The sequence below is a fragment of the Mus caroli genome, chromosome 16 (assembly GCF_900094665.2).
Source record: "Mus caroli chromosome 16, CAROLI_EIJ_v1.1, whole genome shotgun sequence".
Lineage (NCBI taxonomy): Eukaryota > Metazoa > Chordata > Mammalia > Rodentia > Muridae > Mus > Mus caroli.
Window position 1 is genome coordinate 85,249,640 of NC_034585.1, and position 18,567 is coordinate 85,268,206.

Below are 18,567 nucleotides of genomic sequence, written 5' to 3' on the forward strand. Positions count from 1 at the left end.
TATATATTGGATATTAGCCCTCTATCAGATGTAGGATTGGTAAAGATCTTTTCCCAATCTGTTGGTTGCCTTTTTGTCCTATTGACAGTGTCCTTTGCCTTACAGAAGTTTTGCCATTTTATGAAGTCTCATCTGTCAATTCTTGATCTTACATCACAAGCCATTGGTATTCTGTTCAGGATATTTTCCCTTGTGCCCATGTCTTCGAGGCTTTTCCCCACTTTCTCCTCCATAAGCTTCACTGTCTCTGGTTTATGTGGAGGTCCTTGTTCCACTTAGACTTGAGCTTTGTACAAGGAGATAAGAATGGATCGTTTCACATTCTTCTACATGTGGCAGGTGTCTTTATCAACTGAGTCATCTCATCTCCATCCTCTACTTCTGCCCAAAGATGGAGGGCAACTCCCAGCTCCGTGGCTCTTTAGCAAACTCCCCATCTCTATTTATAGTACAAAAACATAAAAGCCCTTTATCTAGTCTCACTCTTAGGTCTCCTCAAGACCAGCCTTTCAGTTGTTCCTTTGAGGAAGATTCTGGCTGGAGAAGTGGCCAGAGTTCTGGTAATATTGGGTGGCCCTTTGCCAGGGATAAGAGTCTGAATGATAATCACAAGCTGTGGCCAGGCTCCCAGCCAGCAGGAAGGTCTGCACCTACCTTATGGTAAGCCCTCACTCACCAGTTTAACCAGCAAAGTCTCTCAGGTAACTTACGCTGGACTTTAAAGACAGATTTTTAAAAAGAAAACACATGTCTACTTATGCTGGGCATTGTTGCTCATACTGTAAAACCCAAAATTTGGGTAGCTGAGGCAGGAGGATTACCAGAAGTTCTAGACCAGCCTGGGCAACATGGTAGGTTATGGACCAGGGTGCTGGGATACAACGTAAGAGACCTGTCTCAGCAGGGGGGGGGTGGCCTCCCCTGTGATCTCAGCACTTAGACTGGGAGTTCAACATCAGTCTCATGGAAATAGCAAGGTGGAAGCCATCCTGGGCTGCTTGGGGCATTGTCTGAAGAAACAGGACAAAGCAGTTCACTTCAGTCTAAGATGGTAAGCAGAGTTAGATTGTAAAACCCTGGGTAGGGACCATGACAATATAAAGCATTTGACTCATCCAGTATGATCCAGAGAGAAGTCATGACCAAAGCCAGCACCCGTAACTGTTTCTTGACGAGTGTTAGCTTTTGAAGCAGCTGAGAAAGCAAGGTGTGGGGAAGCCAAATGTGATCACGGAACAGCACATGCACATTGGTGAGAGCGGGCTCTCCCTCACCCCAGAGAACTGGATGCAGGTGGACAACCCCGGCAGCAGGCTGCTCTGCTCCTCTCTCTTTTGAGGTGCACTTGATTCTGAGGGGATCCCCACTTATTGTACAGAAACCTCTCCACGTTTAGTAGCTCTTCTAGACTGCTCTGTGATATTTCTTTTTCTATTATTATTACATTTATTTATAGTGTGTGTGTGTGTGTGTGTGTGGTCTGTGTGTGTGTTGTTGCAGGTATGTGTTGTGTGTGCCGTGTATGTATGTGGTGTGTGTATGGTATATGTGTGTGTATGTGGTGTATGTATGTGTGTGATTGTGTATGGTATGTGTGTATCTATGTGTATGTGTGTGATATGTGTGGTGTGGATATGGTTTTGTGTGTGTGTGTGTGTGTGTACACCCACGTGTGTGCATTCTTGCTATGGCATTTGCAGTAGAGGTCAGAGGTCAAGCTGTGGGATTACTTCTCTCCTCCTTCCACCTTGTGGTCCCCAGGGATTGAACTCAGGTTGTCAGGCTTGGTGGCAAGCACATGTATACACTGAGCCACCTTCTTGTTCCCTCTGGGGCATCCTATTGCTCTGCCTTCAAGGGACTTTTGGCTCACAGTTGTACTTCCCCTCTGAGCTTATGATGCCTCCCGGCGGGACCTTATTAGTTCCCCTGGACTTTGGTTCCTCCCACACACATCTCCTTTGCTGTATTTACACTGGGACCCATGATCTCTCATTCTAAGCAGTTTCTTGTCAATATTCACTTTCAAACTTATTGGCCACATCTCACAGTAAGAAGCATAATTTGCACATGATCTAGAACTTATTCGATGTCTGTTGACATATACAAATACATCCATCCATAGGTTTTCCTCACTTTAATCCAAACATACTTATCTTTAAAATCTTTTCCTAAAAAACCATCCTTAAACCTCCAACTCCGGGTCTCTCGTGTGTACCAGGTCGTTCAACAGTCACCGAAGAAACCAAATTGCCACAAACTTTAGCCTCAAAACAGCACAGAGGGGCTTCTGGGAATGTCAGCTGTAAAGCTCTCGCTTAATTCCTGAGCAGGCATGGAAGAACAGAGGCATGGTAGAACGGCTTGTATTCTGGTGATGGAGAGGTGGATCCGCAGGCAGATTGGCTGGCCGTCTAACTAGTAGCCCACTTGGAAAGCTCTGGGCAATGAGGGACCTGTTCTCAGTGAGAAAGGTGGCCAACACCCAAGAGAAGACATCAGAGGTTGCTCTCTGGCCTGCATGAACATGTGAGCAGACGTGCATGCACTTGTGCATGTGTGTGCACACACATGTATGTATGCATACGCATGCACCCACACAGAACACAGATCTGTATTTCTAGAGGATTAAAGTCGGATGTGGAGGTGGCTCCATTCTGAAGCCTGTGGGCTTCTCTTCTCTAGCTTCTCCAGTTTCTTAAGGCCACCGTCACCCGTAGGCCAATGACTATATGTCTTCATTCCTGGACTCACTGTCTCAGCATCTGTTTCTGCTGTTGTCCCGCCCCCATGCTTCCCTCCTAATAACAGTTCTTGAGGGTCAATAATAACTATGTTGGGCTGTCATAGATACTATGTAGCTCAGGCTGGCCTTGAATTCTCGATGCTCCTGCTTCTGCCTCTGTAGTGCCAAGGCCACAGCTGGGTTCCCCCAGTATCCATAGCATCTGTAGGATTCACTCTCAGTGGTGTACATAAGAGTTTGGGCCAGTGTGAGTGACATACATCTACAATCATAATTTCAGCATCAGGTAGTAGTTTTACAACCCCGGGTGTTCACTGTGCTCTGCCTGTTCCTCCCTCCCTTCCTGTAACTCCTGTCAGTGGTGATCTTTTGTATCCGCATTTTAATCTCTCCCAGAACATCATATAATTATAACTGCATGGTATACAGTATGTTACTTTTCAGACTAGTTTCTTTCATTCAGTGATGCAGAATTAAGTTAAGGTACCCCTGTGTCTTTGTGTGTGTGTGTGTGTGTGTGTGTGTATGTGTGTGGTTTGATAATTCATTTTCAAAGACAAGAGTTCAAACCTAATGTCTCTAGACCTTGGTTTAAAAACCAAGTCTGTGGACCCAGTTTTGAAACAGGGACTGGGCTAAATATAAGACAGACTTTACTATACAAATGTCCTCTTTATAGCTCAGAGTAAGAGGGCCTGGATTATCTTTCATTAGTCCATTCTGAGCACTGCCAGGATAAAAATGTGGGTCAGAGCACGTAGTTTGGGTGTGGCATATACATGTGTGTTTTGATGGAAATGGTCCCACAGAGGTCAAGCTCTGTTTCACAGGAAGAGAACATGGTTCATAGATTGAGGAGAGGTGCTAACCCAGCATGGGCAGGGTTCCCCTGTTGCTCCTGTGATGATCTGTGCGGCAAGCAGTTTGGATTTGTGTCTTTCCTCATTCCTGTGGCCAGCGACCCAAGGAGGAGCAAGGCCAGGAGGGAAGGTTTATCTTGGCTCATGGTTTGAGGCTAGAGTCCACTATGTCAGGAGTGCACACTGTGTCTGGTCAGGAGGCAAAGAGATGTTCTAGACCCATCTTGCTTTCTCTTCTTTCCTCAATTTAAATTTATTATTATTATTATTATTATCAGTATTGTTGTTTTGTTTCCTTCTTTGTTTCTGTCTTTTTGTGGAGGGTCTGGTTCTGTGTGAGTTTATGTGTGTATGTGCATTGGTGCATAAATATGTGTGTACGTGGAGCCCCACGGAAGAGGGCATCAGGTTGCCCCCTCTACCTCTCTCTACTTACCACTCTGAGGTAGGGGACACAGGGCTCACATTTTCTCAGCTACCCTGGAAGTCAGCAAGCACCAGGGATCCTCTGGGCTCTGCCCCACTTTGACCTTTGGTTACAGCATGCACGGAACTCTGGCTCCTTACACGGGTGATGGCATCTGTGCTCTGATCCTCACGATGGCACAGCCAGGGCTCATCATCACCGAGCCATCTCCCCAGCCCCTCCTTATCCACTTTTCAGTCTGGGACCCCGCGGCCATGGAATGGTGCCATCTGCATTTAGGGCGGGTCTTCCCTCCTCAGGTAAACCTTCCTGGTAACTTCACAGACAGCCCTTCAAATGATCTCAGTTAGCATCAAGATGAACTATTACAGAGCGCTCTGTACAGGCATCCAGGACCAGAGCTCTTCTGTCTCAAGACTCCACCATCCTTAGAACCCTGTCCTGACCTGTAACTATCAGAGTAGCAAACCATCGTTTGCATTAAACAATGAGCCTTAAGCCAAAGGCATCCTCTGAGAGTTACTCTGAAGTTGCAGTCAACTGGCCACTCAGCAGGGTTCTGGGAACTGGATGGACAGGAAGTTTTAAGGAGACATCTAAAGGGATCAAGTGGAGGGGGTCCCTGCCTAGCAAATTTCAGAATAAATGCTGGCCCTTCCAAAGTAACCACCCTGATTTCCTGCAGACAGAGTGTTGTACCCTGTAGTGTGTTGAAACCCATAAAGAAACCCTGAATTACTGGTGCTTGTCACTAGGTCAGAGGCTCCCCCTTCCCTGCGTGCTGTGCAAGGAGACACTGACCCCCACAGCCTATGAAGTTGAGGGCTGGTGGTAGAGAAGCAAGAATCAGATTCAAACTTATGCCTGATTTCCTTTTGCTGTTCCTATTAGGCATTGCTTCTCTGAGCAAGGTAGCTTCCCAAAAGGAAGAGGAGGAGGAAGAGGAGGAGGAGGAGGAGGAGGAGGAAGGGGACACTATGACTAGGGTATGCCTTCCAGAGGGCACTTGCAGCCTTCCTCAGAACACTCACGTATGAAGAGAATGACGCAGGCCAGACTGCATGTGAGTGTCCAGGAAGCCTAGCTACTTTTAGCCGGGAATTACACATCTGAGAGATTTTGAAACCGGAATGAGACCACATAGGCATGGGTCGGCTGTGTGGGAATCCGAGACTTTAGGGACTGCCCTTCTTCCCCTGAGGCTTCTCTGTCAGTCTGTCCAGCAGATCCCACACACACCTCAGCAGAAAGCCCCTGGCTCTGATCCCAGGAGCCTCGCTGTTCACCTCATGAGGTGTGAGAAGGAGGGAGAGCTACACTCTGGCCAGATCTTACTTCTTCCTTTCTGAGAACCAGCCCAAGCTCCGGGCATGCCAGGTTGTTGGTCCCCAGAGCTTCTCAGAGCCCAGGCCCAGCCTGACTCCCACCCCCACCCCCACTGCTTGAGAAGTCACCCGGGGAGAAGGGCATGTGGGGTGTACTTTTGTTCCTGTGGCTGCTGGGAACAGTTTCCAAGATGGGTGGCTGTGTACCTCAGAATCCCCCATTCCTATAGTCCCAGGGGTCTGAAATCAAGATGTTGGCAAAGCTATGAACCTCAGTTTCTCCTGATGGCTGGCCATTGTCTTGGCGCGTGTACATCCATCCCCTGTCACTTGGCTCTTCACATCATTGTCTGCTGCCTGCTTTCTTTCTTCCTTCCTCCTTTCTTTCTTTCTTTCTTTCTTTCTTTCTTTCTTTCTTTCTTTCTTTCTTTCTTCCTTCCTTCCTTCCTTCTCTTTCTTTCTTTCTTTCTTCCTTCCTTCCTTCCTTCCTTCCTTCCTTTCTTTCTTTCTTCCTTCCTTCCTTCCTTCTTTCTTCCTTTCTTTGGTTTGTTCTTTCTTTCCTTCTTTCTCTCTTTTTCTCTCCCTCTCTTTTTCTTTCTCTCTCTCTCCTTTTCTTTCTTTCTTTCTTTCTTTCTCTCTCTCTCTTCCTTCCTCCTTCCTTCCTTCTCCCTCCCTCCCTCCCTCCCTCCCTCNCTCNCTCTCTCTCTCTCTCTCTCTCTCTCTCTCTCTCTCTCTCTTTCTTTCTTTCTTTCTTTCTTTCTTGTCTTGTCTCCTGATGGGGACACTCACCATACAGCATTACAGGTTTCCCCTGAGCTCCAGATGCCCTCCTTTTAACTACTTATAACTGCGTTCCAGTTTTCAAATCAAGTCACATTCTGAGCTACAGTAGGAACACGGAGATACATTATTCAGTCCACAACAAAGCTCTACTGTATTTCCCACCACCTCCTTCCGCCTGCCCCGCTGAACTTCTTCCCGGCAGGCCTTACCCTATGCAGGCTGCCCCCCACCCCCCAGCTTTCCTCTCTGGGGTGAGGCAGGCCCAGGAGTGGTTTCCTGAAGTTTAATGCCATCCCCTTACTCCAGGAAGGCCTGGAGATTAGAGAACTCTAGTCGTCCTCGGGACGGGTGTCCACACGCCCAGGGACACCCACTCAGCATGCTTTACTACTTCTTAGGCTCTTCCAGATTCCCTGGGCTCATGTCCAACCCCTTAGTGTGCTGCCTGAAGGGAATGGAGCCATCCAGCCTTGCACCAGGCCATCACAGACCAAGGTACCTGGCCCAGGCAGGAAAGCCAGCATCGGGCCCCACAGCCCCCTGTGGCCTCCTTTGGTCACCAGCCCCAGGTCTTCTGCAGAGGCTATATATGCCCACACCTTCTTAACTCAGCAGCCCCTGCCTCAGGGCCACTAGCATCTCCTTGCTCTGAAATCTGTGCAGGGACGGGGAAGGGGGCTTCCTGGGGCTCCTGTAACCCAGCTGAATATTTTCCAGGTTACTTAACCAAACTCCTGCAAAACCACACTGCCTATGCCTGTGACGGGGACTATCTGAATCTACAGTGCCCTCGGCATTCAACAATAAGTGTCCAGTCGGCATTTTATGGGCAAGATTACCAAATGTGTAGTTCCCAGGAGCCCACCTCCCAGAGGGAAGACAACCTGACCTGTGTGGCATCCACCACTTTGCAGGTATTGCGTTTTGTGGGTGTTCTAAGATCATGAAATAGGTTTTTTCCCATCTCTCTTTTCTCTACCTCTGTCTATCTCTTTCTCCCCTTCTTCCCTGCATTCATGTGTGTGTGTGTGTGTGTGTGTGTGTGTGATTTTTACAGTTTATTCAAAGCAAATATCCATGAAAACCCCAATTACTATACATCATTCATTTTTGCAGGTGAGCTACTACTTGCTTCTCAAAATGAGTCTTTGTCATAGAGTACAAATGGAATCCCTGTGAGATAAAGCGTTCCCTCTGCACACGCTCAATATGAAGTTGGTCACAGGTGCACTCATTACTGCAGTGAAGCAAAACAGCCATGCTGGACTTCAACCTACAGGCCCATATCACTGATAAATGCCCCCGTGGGAAAGGTGGAAACCCCACATGTCTTTCTGATACCAGGATTGGCGGTCACGAGCTTCCTAAAGATTGGCCCAAGAGTCGTCACTAGTTGTCTTCTGTGTCTCATGGTTTGCTTCTCCATCTGTAGACGACCATGTTATTCTCACTTGGAGAATATTTTGAGTGGTCTTGGCTGAATTTGTTTTTCTTTTGAACAATGCCAGGGAAAACAACAACAACAATTTCACAACAACAACTTCTTCTTCTTCTTCTTCTTCTTCTTCTTCTTCTTCTTCTTCTTCTTCTTCTTCTTCTTCTTCCTCCTCCTCCTCCTCTTCCTCCTCCTCCTCTTNCTCCTCCTCCTCCTCCTCTTTCTCCTCCTCTTCCTCCTCCTCCTCCTTTTCTTCCTCCTTCTTCACTCCCTTCTTCATTCTCTTCCTCCTACTCTTCTTCCTCTTCAACCCCCTCCTCTTTTCTCTCCCTTCTCCTCCCCTTCTTTTTTCTTTTCCTCCCCCTTGGGTAATTTTGAGAAAAGAATGGTACACACACACACACAGATCAATTTTTTTCACTGGTGGAATTAGCCCATTTGTGGCTTATACGTGCAACTTTTTTTCAGTACTGGGGATTGGCTGAACCTAGGATCTCCTGCACACTGGACAAGCATTATAGCCTTAGGCAAGCTATAGTCTCAGCTCCCTTCCCCCCACCCCTTTTTCATATTTGAGACAGTGTCTTGCTAAGTTGCCCAGGCTAGCTTTGAACTTGCTCTGTAGCCCAGGTAGGCCATGAACCTCCACCCTGCTGTCTTTGTACAAAAGCTTGGATTACAGGCCAACTTTATCCAAGTAATTTATAACCTGTTACCCCAACTGCCTGGCTAAGATTACTAAGTCACTGTCGTGGGATGATTTTAATGCCTCTTGAGTTCTTTGCAACAAATGGTGTTAGAAGTCAGCTTGATCATGCTCAGCATAGAATATGTGGTTGAAGGTAAATTTACCAGAAGGTCTAAGGAGCCTTCCGTATAACTTTTCTAATGCCCACAGAGAAGAAGCAAAAATATGAGATGACACAAAAGTTCTTCCATTTTTTATACCATGTATTCAGTCCAAAAACCATAGCATCTGGGTGTGTGACTGGTGAACAACAGAAAAGAATGTCTGGCTGATGAGTCCCTCGTCATGGCTTCTGTGCTGTGATGAGCGACAACATGTTTCTTTGCAAGTCAAGCGTAGAGTCTTGGAGTGCCCCACCCTGCCCCAGTCCCTCCCTCCCAGCCTCCCTTCCAAGAACCACAGTCCTGTCGCCCATTCCCCTCCCTCCTTACCCAACCCGGTGGCCAGGCCCTCTGCTGCCCTCCAAGGTGCATGAGAGGAAAGCTGGCCAGCACCAGGAGCACAGAAGTACCCAAGGTTGAAAGTGTGAACTGCTGGCACCCGCATCCTTGCTCCAGCCCGAGGGAAGAGGAAGTTCATTTAGGCTGACTTGTTAGCATCTGCGAACACAATCAGAGGCTGAGGCTGCCAGGAACAGCCCTGCGCAGCTCAGCAAGTTCCTGCCCCCTGGGGCTTCACACTATACTGAGTCAGCCAGTGTCCCCGAGGGGCAGCAGTGTTTAAGATAGGGACAGGTTAACATCTGCCAAGGTAGCCACCATGGCGCCTCTCTGCATTTTGCAGTTGGTAACGTGGTTTGAGCACAGTCTGCCTCAGAGCCTGCTCCAAGGCCATGATGGAAGAACCTTACAGAAACATCCAAAGATTCTGTAGTTTACCAAGACCAGTAGCCATGCCAGGGTGTGCCATCATCCGAGAGCTGTGCCTCCCAGGGGGATAAAGGGTCCCCCCTGGGAGTTCTTTCTGATCCATATCTCCTAAAGTCCTAAAGTTAAGTCCTTGAGTACAGTTCCCTTTCTGGGTTTGGTCTCTCTTTCATTAGAACCAAGGCTAGGACCTGAGTTTATTCCGGGTAGGGCGTTCTCTGGGAGCCAGAGCCCAGAGGAGCAGCAGAACGGTGTGGATCTTTCCATGAACAGTGTAGGGTTTTCCACAAGCTTCCAGAGGGGCTGGGGGAGAAGTTTGTTGACTGAGTATTCCACTACAGAAACCATTCAGCAGCAAGGTCACAGGCTAATGCCCTTGAGTTCGTTAAGAGTGGGAATCGCCTTTATTTTATTTGGTGGAACAAGCTTTGGGTGTTTGAAGCTTTCCCCAGGTTCCTAAAGCCTGTCCGTGGCCTTTCTAACAGTAAGGAGGTATGGCCATAATTCCTGGCCATAATGTCTCAGCTTTAAAACTTGAATTGCCCCCTTGCTGAACAATCAAAAAGTGACTTGATCACACTCACGTGCCCTGGATTCTCTGAGGGACCGCACTTTTAAAAGAGTCCATCACATTGCCCACTGTGGCTGGTTGGGCGTGGCTCTCCCATGGACCTGCTTCTCTGGACCAAGCCCTTTCTTCTGGATGTTATGGGGAGATGCTCCACCCCCACCCACCTCATGTGATTCCATCCAGGACACAGCTCAGGCCAGGCAGGGAAGCCTCATTCCCCTAGGGCCCAGATCAAGGCAAGTTTGGGGTCCAGCAGACACCTGTGCAGTTTACAAGCCTATCTTTTTCTACCCCTCCTTCCAGAAGGTGCTGGATGAGTGCCAGAACCAGCGGGCCTGCCACCTCCTGGTCAATAGCCGAGTCTTCGGACCTGACCTTTGTCCAGGAAGCAGTAAATACCTCCTGGTCTCCTTTAAATGCCAACCTAGTAAGTAACTTCTGGGGGGGGGGGCAGTGTGTTTGGGGTTGGCCCCTGATTTCATGGACACTCCTGACCAAAGTCCTCTGCCTATCCAACCCTAAATCCCCTAACATGAAAATCAGAGAGAAAGACGCACACGCACACATGTGTGCTCCTACTTACAAATCTTTCAAATGTAAAAATCTTTCTCAAGGTATAGAAGTCAATTGCATGGATCCTGAAAGTATCCACGGGGTAGAGGAGACACAAGTGTTACTAGGCTTGATTTTCGCTGGGCTCAGAGGCATGGGTTCCACCAGAGCCACCAACCACCACCTCAGGTGTGTGTGAATTGGCTGTCCCCAGTTTCATGGATGTGAGGTGTGTGTGCTGGAGTAATCTCCACCATTTTGGTTCTTGTGTTTTTTCCCTTTGACTTTCGCCATCCACAGTGCCCAGGACGTTATGATCAGCCCTCTGAAAGCTCTTTGTAGTCTCTCTACATGGAGCGGGTCTCATTTTCAGACACTTGGGATGCACAGCAACAAGCCCAGGGAATAGGCCACTGGAGACTTTCTTTTCTTTGTTTTAAATTAACATACAAAGTAACAGCATTTTCATGCATACTTTTTATTGATCTTCTCCCACTGCTCTGTCCCCCATCCCCAATCCCCCATCCTCCATCTCCCATCCCCTCTACCCCCTCTCTCACCTCTCCACTCCCAGTCGTTCCCTTTCCAACTTCACATCACATGAATTATTATTCATTTTCCTTTACTTCCTTGAAATCTCTGCTTTTCTCTCTTAAGACCCTGTCTTCGTTACTGTTTCTATTCCTGCACAAACATCATGACCAAGAAGCAAGTTGGGGAGGAAAGGGTTTATTCGGCTTACACTTCCACATTACTGTTCATCACCAAGGAAGTCAGGACTGGAACTCAAGCAGGTCAGGAAGCAGGAGTTGAGGCAGAGGCCATGGAGGGATGTTCTTTACTGGCTTGCCTCCCCTGGCTTGCTCAGCCTGCTCTCTTATAGAACCAAGACTACCAGCCCAGAGATGGCACCACCCACAAGGGGCCTTTCCCCCTTGATCACTAATTGAGAAAATGCCTTACAGTTGTATCTCATGGAGGCATTTCCTCAACTGAAGCTCCTTTCTCTATGATAACTCCAGCTGTGTCAAGTTGACACAAAACTAGCCAGTACAGGCCCCCTCTCTACTTTCACATCCACACAGACACACTAACATAAAAATTAACAGCTGGATTCTCACACCAGGCTTCTCACACCTTCCTTCTAGCAGGCTTTGCCTGAACAACGGGTTGAAAAGAAATTGTAGCAATAATATGTAACAGGATGTCAGGAAAGATAGTTTGTTTCTACAGCTCCCTCTCTGCCAGCCTAACTCAACTGTTTGATTTTTTGCTTTTGATCTCTGTCCATTGTAAGACACTAGTGGTCTAAGACTCGGCTCTATTGCCTGTTGGGAAAGCAGTCCCCAGACCCTCTCAGCAGACAGCAGACTTCTCTCCAACAATCTCCCAGAAACAGCAGGAGTAAGATAGAATGGCCCCTTGGTTCTGTACCTGCAAACACACTCACACCCAGACTTGTACATGCACACATCTGTACACTCACAGCATGCAAGAGACTCTCCTATGCCTCATCACATACACCTTGCTGTAGCCTTATACCCCCTTATACATACATACATACATACATACCCACTCACATGCATGCATGCTGTCTCACACTCTATCGTACATGCACACTGCACACACACTGTCTTACACACTCACACGTACACGATTGTAGAGTGTAAGAGCCACAAAGAAGCCTAGACATTGAAGAGCGCCTGATGAGCCCCTCACAACCCCCCCCCCCAGCCCAACAACAGAGTCCTCTCTCAGGCAACAGAGAAGGACCATCATCACTTTGGGGTCTCTGCATCCTTCATCCTTCATGGGCCTCCTGAGCTGACTCTGAAAACCTTGACTGGGCCCTTGGTTGCCCTTAGGTTTGGCTTCCTTTTCTCTACCCCTAGTTCCCACCTCCGTAATGAAAGCAAATATTCCTTTCAAAAGCAGTCATTCCGACTGCCTGCAACCGGAGAACTGGGTGGTGAGACTGTGAGTGGTATAGACTGGACACACAGAACACGGATGTGTCCCAGCCTCGCACCACGGTGGTTAAGCCTTTTCTAGTCCTAATACTTAAAGGTCCCCTCTCTAAACACCACAGTTACATTAAGTTCCCGCCGTCCTATAATCCCAATGGGAATTGTACACAAGCATGAATTCAGAGGAGACAAACCAGGGCAATGTTTACACCAGGAGGTGCAGGGTAGGTAAAGCCCCACTCTGGCTGCCCCAGGGGGATGCATGAAGCCTGGAGACTATGTGGCCTGGTCCTTGCTCTGCTTTGATCCTTGCATCACAGCTGCACCCGATGCTGTCGTGCAGAGCGATCCATGAGTCTGGTGCTGCTATACAGAGCAGTCCGTCTCTCCCCAGTTTCGTGTTCTGAGAAGTCCACATGACAAGGTTATTGACATCAGGGAAACTGGCAAATGCTACACACCAGTGTTGCTTTTCTTTTCTTTTCTTTTTTTTTTTTCTTCTTCTTTTTTTTTTGTTGTTGTTTTTTTGTTTTTTGTTTGTTTGTTTGTTTGTTGAGACAGGGTTTCTCTGTATAGCCCTGGCTGTCCTGGAACTCACTTTGTAGACCAGGCTGGCCTCGAACTCAGAAATCCACCTGCCTCTGCCTCCCAAACGCTGGGATTAAAGGTGTGCGCCACCACACCCAGCTCGGTGTTGGTTTTCTAGATGGGTTTTGGAGTTAGTTTACCGGCAGGCCTGCAGAGTGTGCCACCTCCCCCAGCTCCCCCCCCACCTGCCCCTTCCTTCACTCCTTCAGGGAATTTGGCCGCAGGGCAGCCTTATATCTAAGCAGTTCTGGATAGGTTGCTGTGTGATCTTGGGCAGTTGCTTTCAGAAGACTCCATTGCTCAGCTGTGCAGTGGAGAAATGTCCCTGACGTGCAGGCTGCTGTTGTTTGTAACATGCCTAGCACAGGCCTGTGATGGAGTTGAGCAGAGTCACGGCTGGCTAGGATGCCAATAAACAGGCTAATTAGTTCTGGTTGCTGATGTGCATTCAGACAAGCAGTGAGGTTCCTAGGGCAGAGATGGGGATGTGTCCTGGGAGCTGGTGATGACGTGGTACACTGTCAGGACAGAGGAGTCGGAGGACACACTCTGAGTCACCAAGCGCCCGCCCGTTTCAATTTTAACATCCCCTTGCAGGGGCGGTTGTGAGCAAGGCCAGGATCAAGCTAGTCCTGTCAACTGCAGATTGCTGCCCCTCCGACCTTTGACAGCCCAGTGCTGAGATGTGAACGTGAACTGGTCCAGACGCTAAGTGATGTGCGTTAGGGGAGGGCGAGACTTGAATATGTATCTATTATGTATCTATTATGTATCTATTATGTATCTATTATGTATCTATTATGTATCTATTATGTATCTATTATGTATCTATTATATATCTATTATGGTGGTAGGTGATTGAACCCAGAGAACTGTAAATTTTTGTGTTTCCCTGAGCTATCTACATGCAACATTTTCCTTCCTAGCAACACTTGGCAGGAGCTTCTGGCTGCAGCTTCCAGTTGGCCCTTTAAAACCATCACTGGAGCGAGGGGGAAGGGAGCATGCCAGGGTAGGTATGTGGAGGGCAGAGAATGATTTGCAAGAGTCGGCTCTCTCCCTCCAATGCATGGGTACCAGGGATCCATCTCAGGTCATCAGGCTTAGCATCTCACTGGCCTCCAATTGGTCATTTGATCGAGAGGAGAAGCTACAATGTGTTTGTAGCTTAGGTGTGTTAAATGTATCTTTTTTTTTTTTTAAGGAAAAAAAACTCTGGCAAAAAAAAAGTGACATCTGTATTTTCAACCTGATGACTTTTTAACTCGCCGTGGGTTTATTTGGACATAGTTCTTTTTAGGCCAGGGCTGTTTAGAAGAAAGGGGGTGCGGGCATGGCTCTCTACTTGGCTCTGAGCAGAGTCCTGCCTCTGCCTTCCCAGGCTCCTGCAGGCTCTTAGCAGGTGTGTCGGTGACTCACCCTTGGGAGGCTGTTCAGATCTCAGAGCAGCTCCAACCGGAACTCTGTTCCTCTTAGAGAGCAGCAGTCATGCTAGGAGGCCCCTGCTCCTTTAGAACCCAAAACTGTGCTCTTAGGTGACAGCCTACACATTAGCAAAGAATCGGGAAACTCCATACAACACAGTAGGAAGCAACATGACATGCACCGGTCTTCTCTGCTGTAGGACATGTGGTTGGAGCAGGGCATCTGGTGGCCTTACACATGGGTATCCTGTTGCCTCCAGTGGGGTTTGCTGCCATTGAATGACCGAGCTTTTGTTAATCAAAGAGCCATGGCTAATATTTATTCCATGGTGTGCTTTTAAAAGTATTGTAATAGCCGGGATTGGAGAAATGGCTCCACAATTAAAAGCACTGTTGTTCTTCCAGAGGTCCTGGGTTCAATTTCCAGCACCCATATGGAGACTCAGGACAGTCTGTAACTCCAGTATCAAGGGATCTTCTGGACTCTGCCGGCTCTAAGTACACATGTAGTGCACATACATGCATGCATACATACATACATAATACATGCATACATGCATACATACATACATACATGCAGGCAAAGCACTCATACACATTAAATAAATAAAATAAACACTTTGTAATATTTTTAAATGCTAACTTATAGAAAAAGAGTCAGAGATATGAAAGAGAGGGAGGGAGAGAAGGGAAGAGAGAGAGAGAGAGAATGAATTAGTCTTATTTTTAAAGCTGATATGGTAACACAGGCCTTGCATCTCAGTACTTGGGTGGTTGAGGCACAATTCAAGGCCAGCCTGAGGTACACAGTGTGTTTAAGTCTAGCCTGACCTATATAGTAACTATCTCAAAGAAAAAACAAACAAGCAAACAAAAAGGTTCATGTTGAAGTTTGGTGGTGCCAGTTTCTTCCACCTCTGCTTTGGAGGCTCTTTGTTCCTGGCAGGCATTCTGAACACGTTCTGACTGCAAAAGCTCTCAGACGTGGCTCCCATGTTTTATGCATCAAATGTCAGCTGTCACCCTGGGTCTTTGACGTCAAGTGAAACGTCAGTGTTAGTAAGATTGAGCACGTACTCAGACACAGTGCAGAAAATACCTACCACTGGAGAGAGACTCGGCTCACCAAAAAGACAGCACCCCAAGTCCGAGAGTCAGTGGTCTCTTTATGTAGAAGGAGACAAACTTTTCCTCAGATTTCAGTGTAAAATCTCACGCTGAGACTGCAGTGAGCCGGTCAGGGGTCTTTCAAACCTGTGCTATGACCTTGCATTCCTCTGCCCTTATTCACTGGTTCTTCCTGGAGAAGATGGGAATCTTGTGCACACCGACAGCCTGGCTATTGCTCTAATTGTGTGTCAATCACACTCATAGGCATGCTCAACCTTTTACAACTGCAGCATGACATTATCATCTGCAAAGTGAGCCCTGGTTTTGTGTCGGCTGCATTCGTAACTAGCTACGTGTGGCCTGTAGGGATCAGGCTGGACAACTGCCTGGAATGCCCTCCCCGCTAAAATTTATAATCCTTTCCTCTTATCCGGAGGGGCATGCTCCAAGTGGACTTGTGGATACCTGAAGCCACAGATATTATCAAACCCTATGTAGACTATGACTTTTATATAGATACACAACAATGATAAAGTTTGTAAATTAGGCACAGTGAGAGATCTGTAACAACTAATAAAAAAAGTTATAACCATGGTTATAATAAAATTGCCACCATTAACATTTTTGTACTTTGGGGCTGTTAGGAAGTAAAATCAGGGTCATTTGAATATAAATATTTCAATATTTTGATAATAGATCTGATAAGTAAGACACTAAACCAAGGGACTAATGGTCAGGTAGCATACACAGGGTGGAGCTGCTGGGCAAAGGCAGGACTCATGTCTTGTCTAGACAGAGCCCAATTGCAGAAGAGTGTGGCATACCACTGGGAATAGGGATGTTTGTAATTTAGGAAACGTTTACTTCTAGAATTTTCTGTTTATTATTACCAAGCTGTCGTACCAATCATTGGTTGTGGATTACCTAAAATCACAGAAATCCACCTGCAGGTGAATTAGGGGGTTGATTATATTAAAAGCCATCCCCCCACTTTAAAAAAAAAAAAGCAGAGTCTCATATATTCCCACGGTCTCACGCGTGCTGTACATCTGGGAGTGTGAGGATTTTCCTGGGCTTCCGGTCCTCCTGCAGGCACCTCCCTAGTGCCGAGACAGTGGGCATGCGCCGCCAGCCCCGCTGCGCTTGCTGTTGGGTTCGCTGCCATCCCTCCTCAACGAGGCTAATCTGTCACCGGGTTCTGCTTCCTCTCCAGATGAGTTGAAAAACAAGACAGTGTGTGAAAACCAGGAGCTGAAGCTACATTGCCATGAGTCCAAGTTCCTCAACATCTACTCCGCCGCCTATGGCCGGAGGACCCAGCAAAGAGACATCTGCTCCTCTGGGGCAGAGCTGCTGCCCCCCTTCGGTAGGTGATTATATTTGGCTGTAATTAGGTTGTTGTCTGAGTGGATTGTGTTCCTGGGTCAGTAATGAAATGTGGCTTGTACCGGCATGAGAGGGGAAGTCAGGGGGCTATAAGGGCCTCTCTACCCCATAGTCCTGAATCTCTTAGTGGTTCAGTCATGCTACACAGAGAAAATAGTGAGCACCTGCTGTATGCAGGGCCTGTTCTAGGCACTGGGAACTCATCGGCCAATAATCTACACCGTCACAGAGTGGCCTTCCAGCACTGCAGAAGGAGGCCATAAGTAAACAGAAGAGGAAGGAGCGGATAAGGCTGGCTCTCCGTGTGCACAAGTTCTGCAGTTGCGAGTTAGCCCAAACGCAAGTGGGAAATACCTAGGGGGAAAGTTCCTCTCTTCAACAGGTGAAGGTATAGTTCCTTTGTTACCAGGAGTGTCCACCTTGATGTCCATCAGCCACACACATCCTAATATAGATGTGAAAAGGGCCGAACACATCTGTGGACATCAATGCCATGTCCCAGTGTCAAAAGATTGTTTATAATACCTTCTATAATATTACACCTATAATATATGCTATAAACATATAGCATACTGTATTGTTGCTAGGAGCACATGCCTTGAAGGCCTTTATGGTATGGTGTTTGGATGTAGCTTGTAAGTCTTCCAAGGATCATTTGCTAAAGTTTAATCTCTGATGGGAAAAAATATCCATATTAAAATGCTAGGAATATGTTAATAGAGGCATTTGGAGGCCTGAATTTTGGAGGTGATTAAAAGCAGATAAGGTTATCATTATGGAGCCCCCTGCATCCTTTATAAGAAAGGTGAGAGGGGCTGGAGAGATGGCTCAGGGGTTAAGAGCACTGACTGGTCTTCCAAAGGTCCTGAGTTCAAATCCCAGCAACCACATAGTGGCTCACAACCATCTGTAATGGAATCCAATGCCCTCTTCTGGTGTGTCTGAAGACAGCTACAGTGTACTCACATTCATAAAATAAATAAATAAAAAACAAGAGGTGAGAGCAGAAGAGACATTCCTGTCTCTTGTTATGTGGTACCCCGTGCTGTCTAGAAACTGCCAGCAAGATCATTGTTAGATACAGGCTGCTGCCCTGGGACTGAAGCCATGAGCCACAATAAGCCTTTTTTCTTTACAATGTTACTTGGTTCAGGTATTTTGTTACAATAAAATATGAAGCTAATGCAGAAACTCTGCACTGAAAGTATATGGGGTTTTTACTGTATCTATATCTGAGAATGTGGAAGTAGTGTTGAAACTGGATAATGGGCAGAGGTCAGAGGAGTCTGGAGAAATGGGTTGGAGAGAGTTTATATTGATATAAGGAAAATACTACTGGCCTGTTCTTGGAGATGGTTCAAAAGAGACTAGCAAATTAGTTCTAGATGGAATCGGGGAGCCTCTTAGAAAATAAGGATGTAATTCTTATATGAAATAGCAAAGGGGGCTGGAGAGATGGCTCAGCGATTAAGAGCACTGACTGTTCTTCCAAAGGTTCTGAGTTCAAATCCCAGAAACTATGTGGTGGCTCACAACCATCTGTAATGACTGACTCCCTCTTCTGTTTTGTCTGAAGACAGCTACAGTGTATTTACATATAACAATATATCTTTGAAAGAAAGAAAGAAAGAAAGAAAGAAAGAAAGAAAGAAAGAAAGAAAGAAAGGAAGGAAGGAAGAAAGGAAGGAAGAAAGGAAGGAAGAAAGGAAGGAAGAGAGAGAAAGAGAGAAAGAAAGAGAGAGAGAGAGAGAGAGAGAGAAAGAAAGAAAGAAAGAAAGA

At 47.1% G+C, this 18,567-nt stretch overlaps 1 protein-coding gene across 3 annotated transcripts in view; it reads left to right on the top strand.

Moving 5' to 3' along the window:
- The window catches only part of Eva1c (eva-1 homolog C), a 75,665-nt gene that overhangs the window by 31,009 nt on the left and 26,089 nt on the right, over window positions 1-18,567 (top strand). For 2 of the 3 annotated variants that reach the window (XM_021185198.2, XM_021185199.2), the window contains exons 2-4: window positions 6,859-7,055; window positions 10,065-10,188; window positions 16,616-16,768. In XM_021185198.2, the coding sequence (XP_021040857.1) occupies window positions 6,859-7,055; window positions 10,065-10,188; window positions 16,616-16,768 (474 nt within the window). The remainder of the gene's footprint in view (window positions 1-6,858; window positions 7,056-10,064; window positions 10,189-16,615; window positions 16,769-18,567) is intronic. The other variant, XM_021185200.2, reaches the window with a different exon arrangement.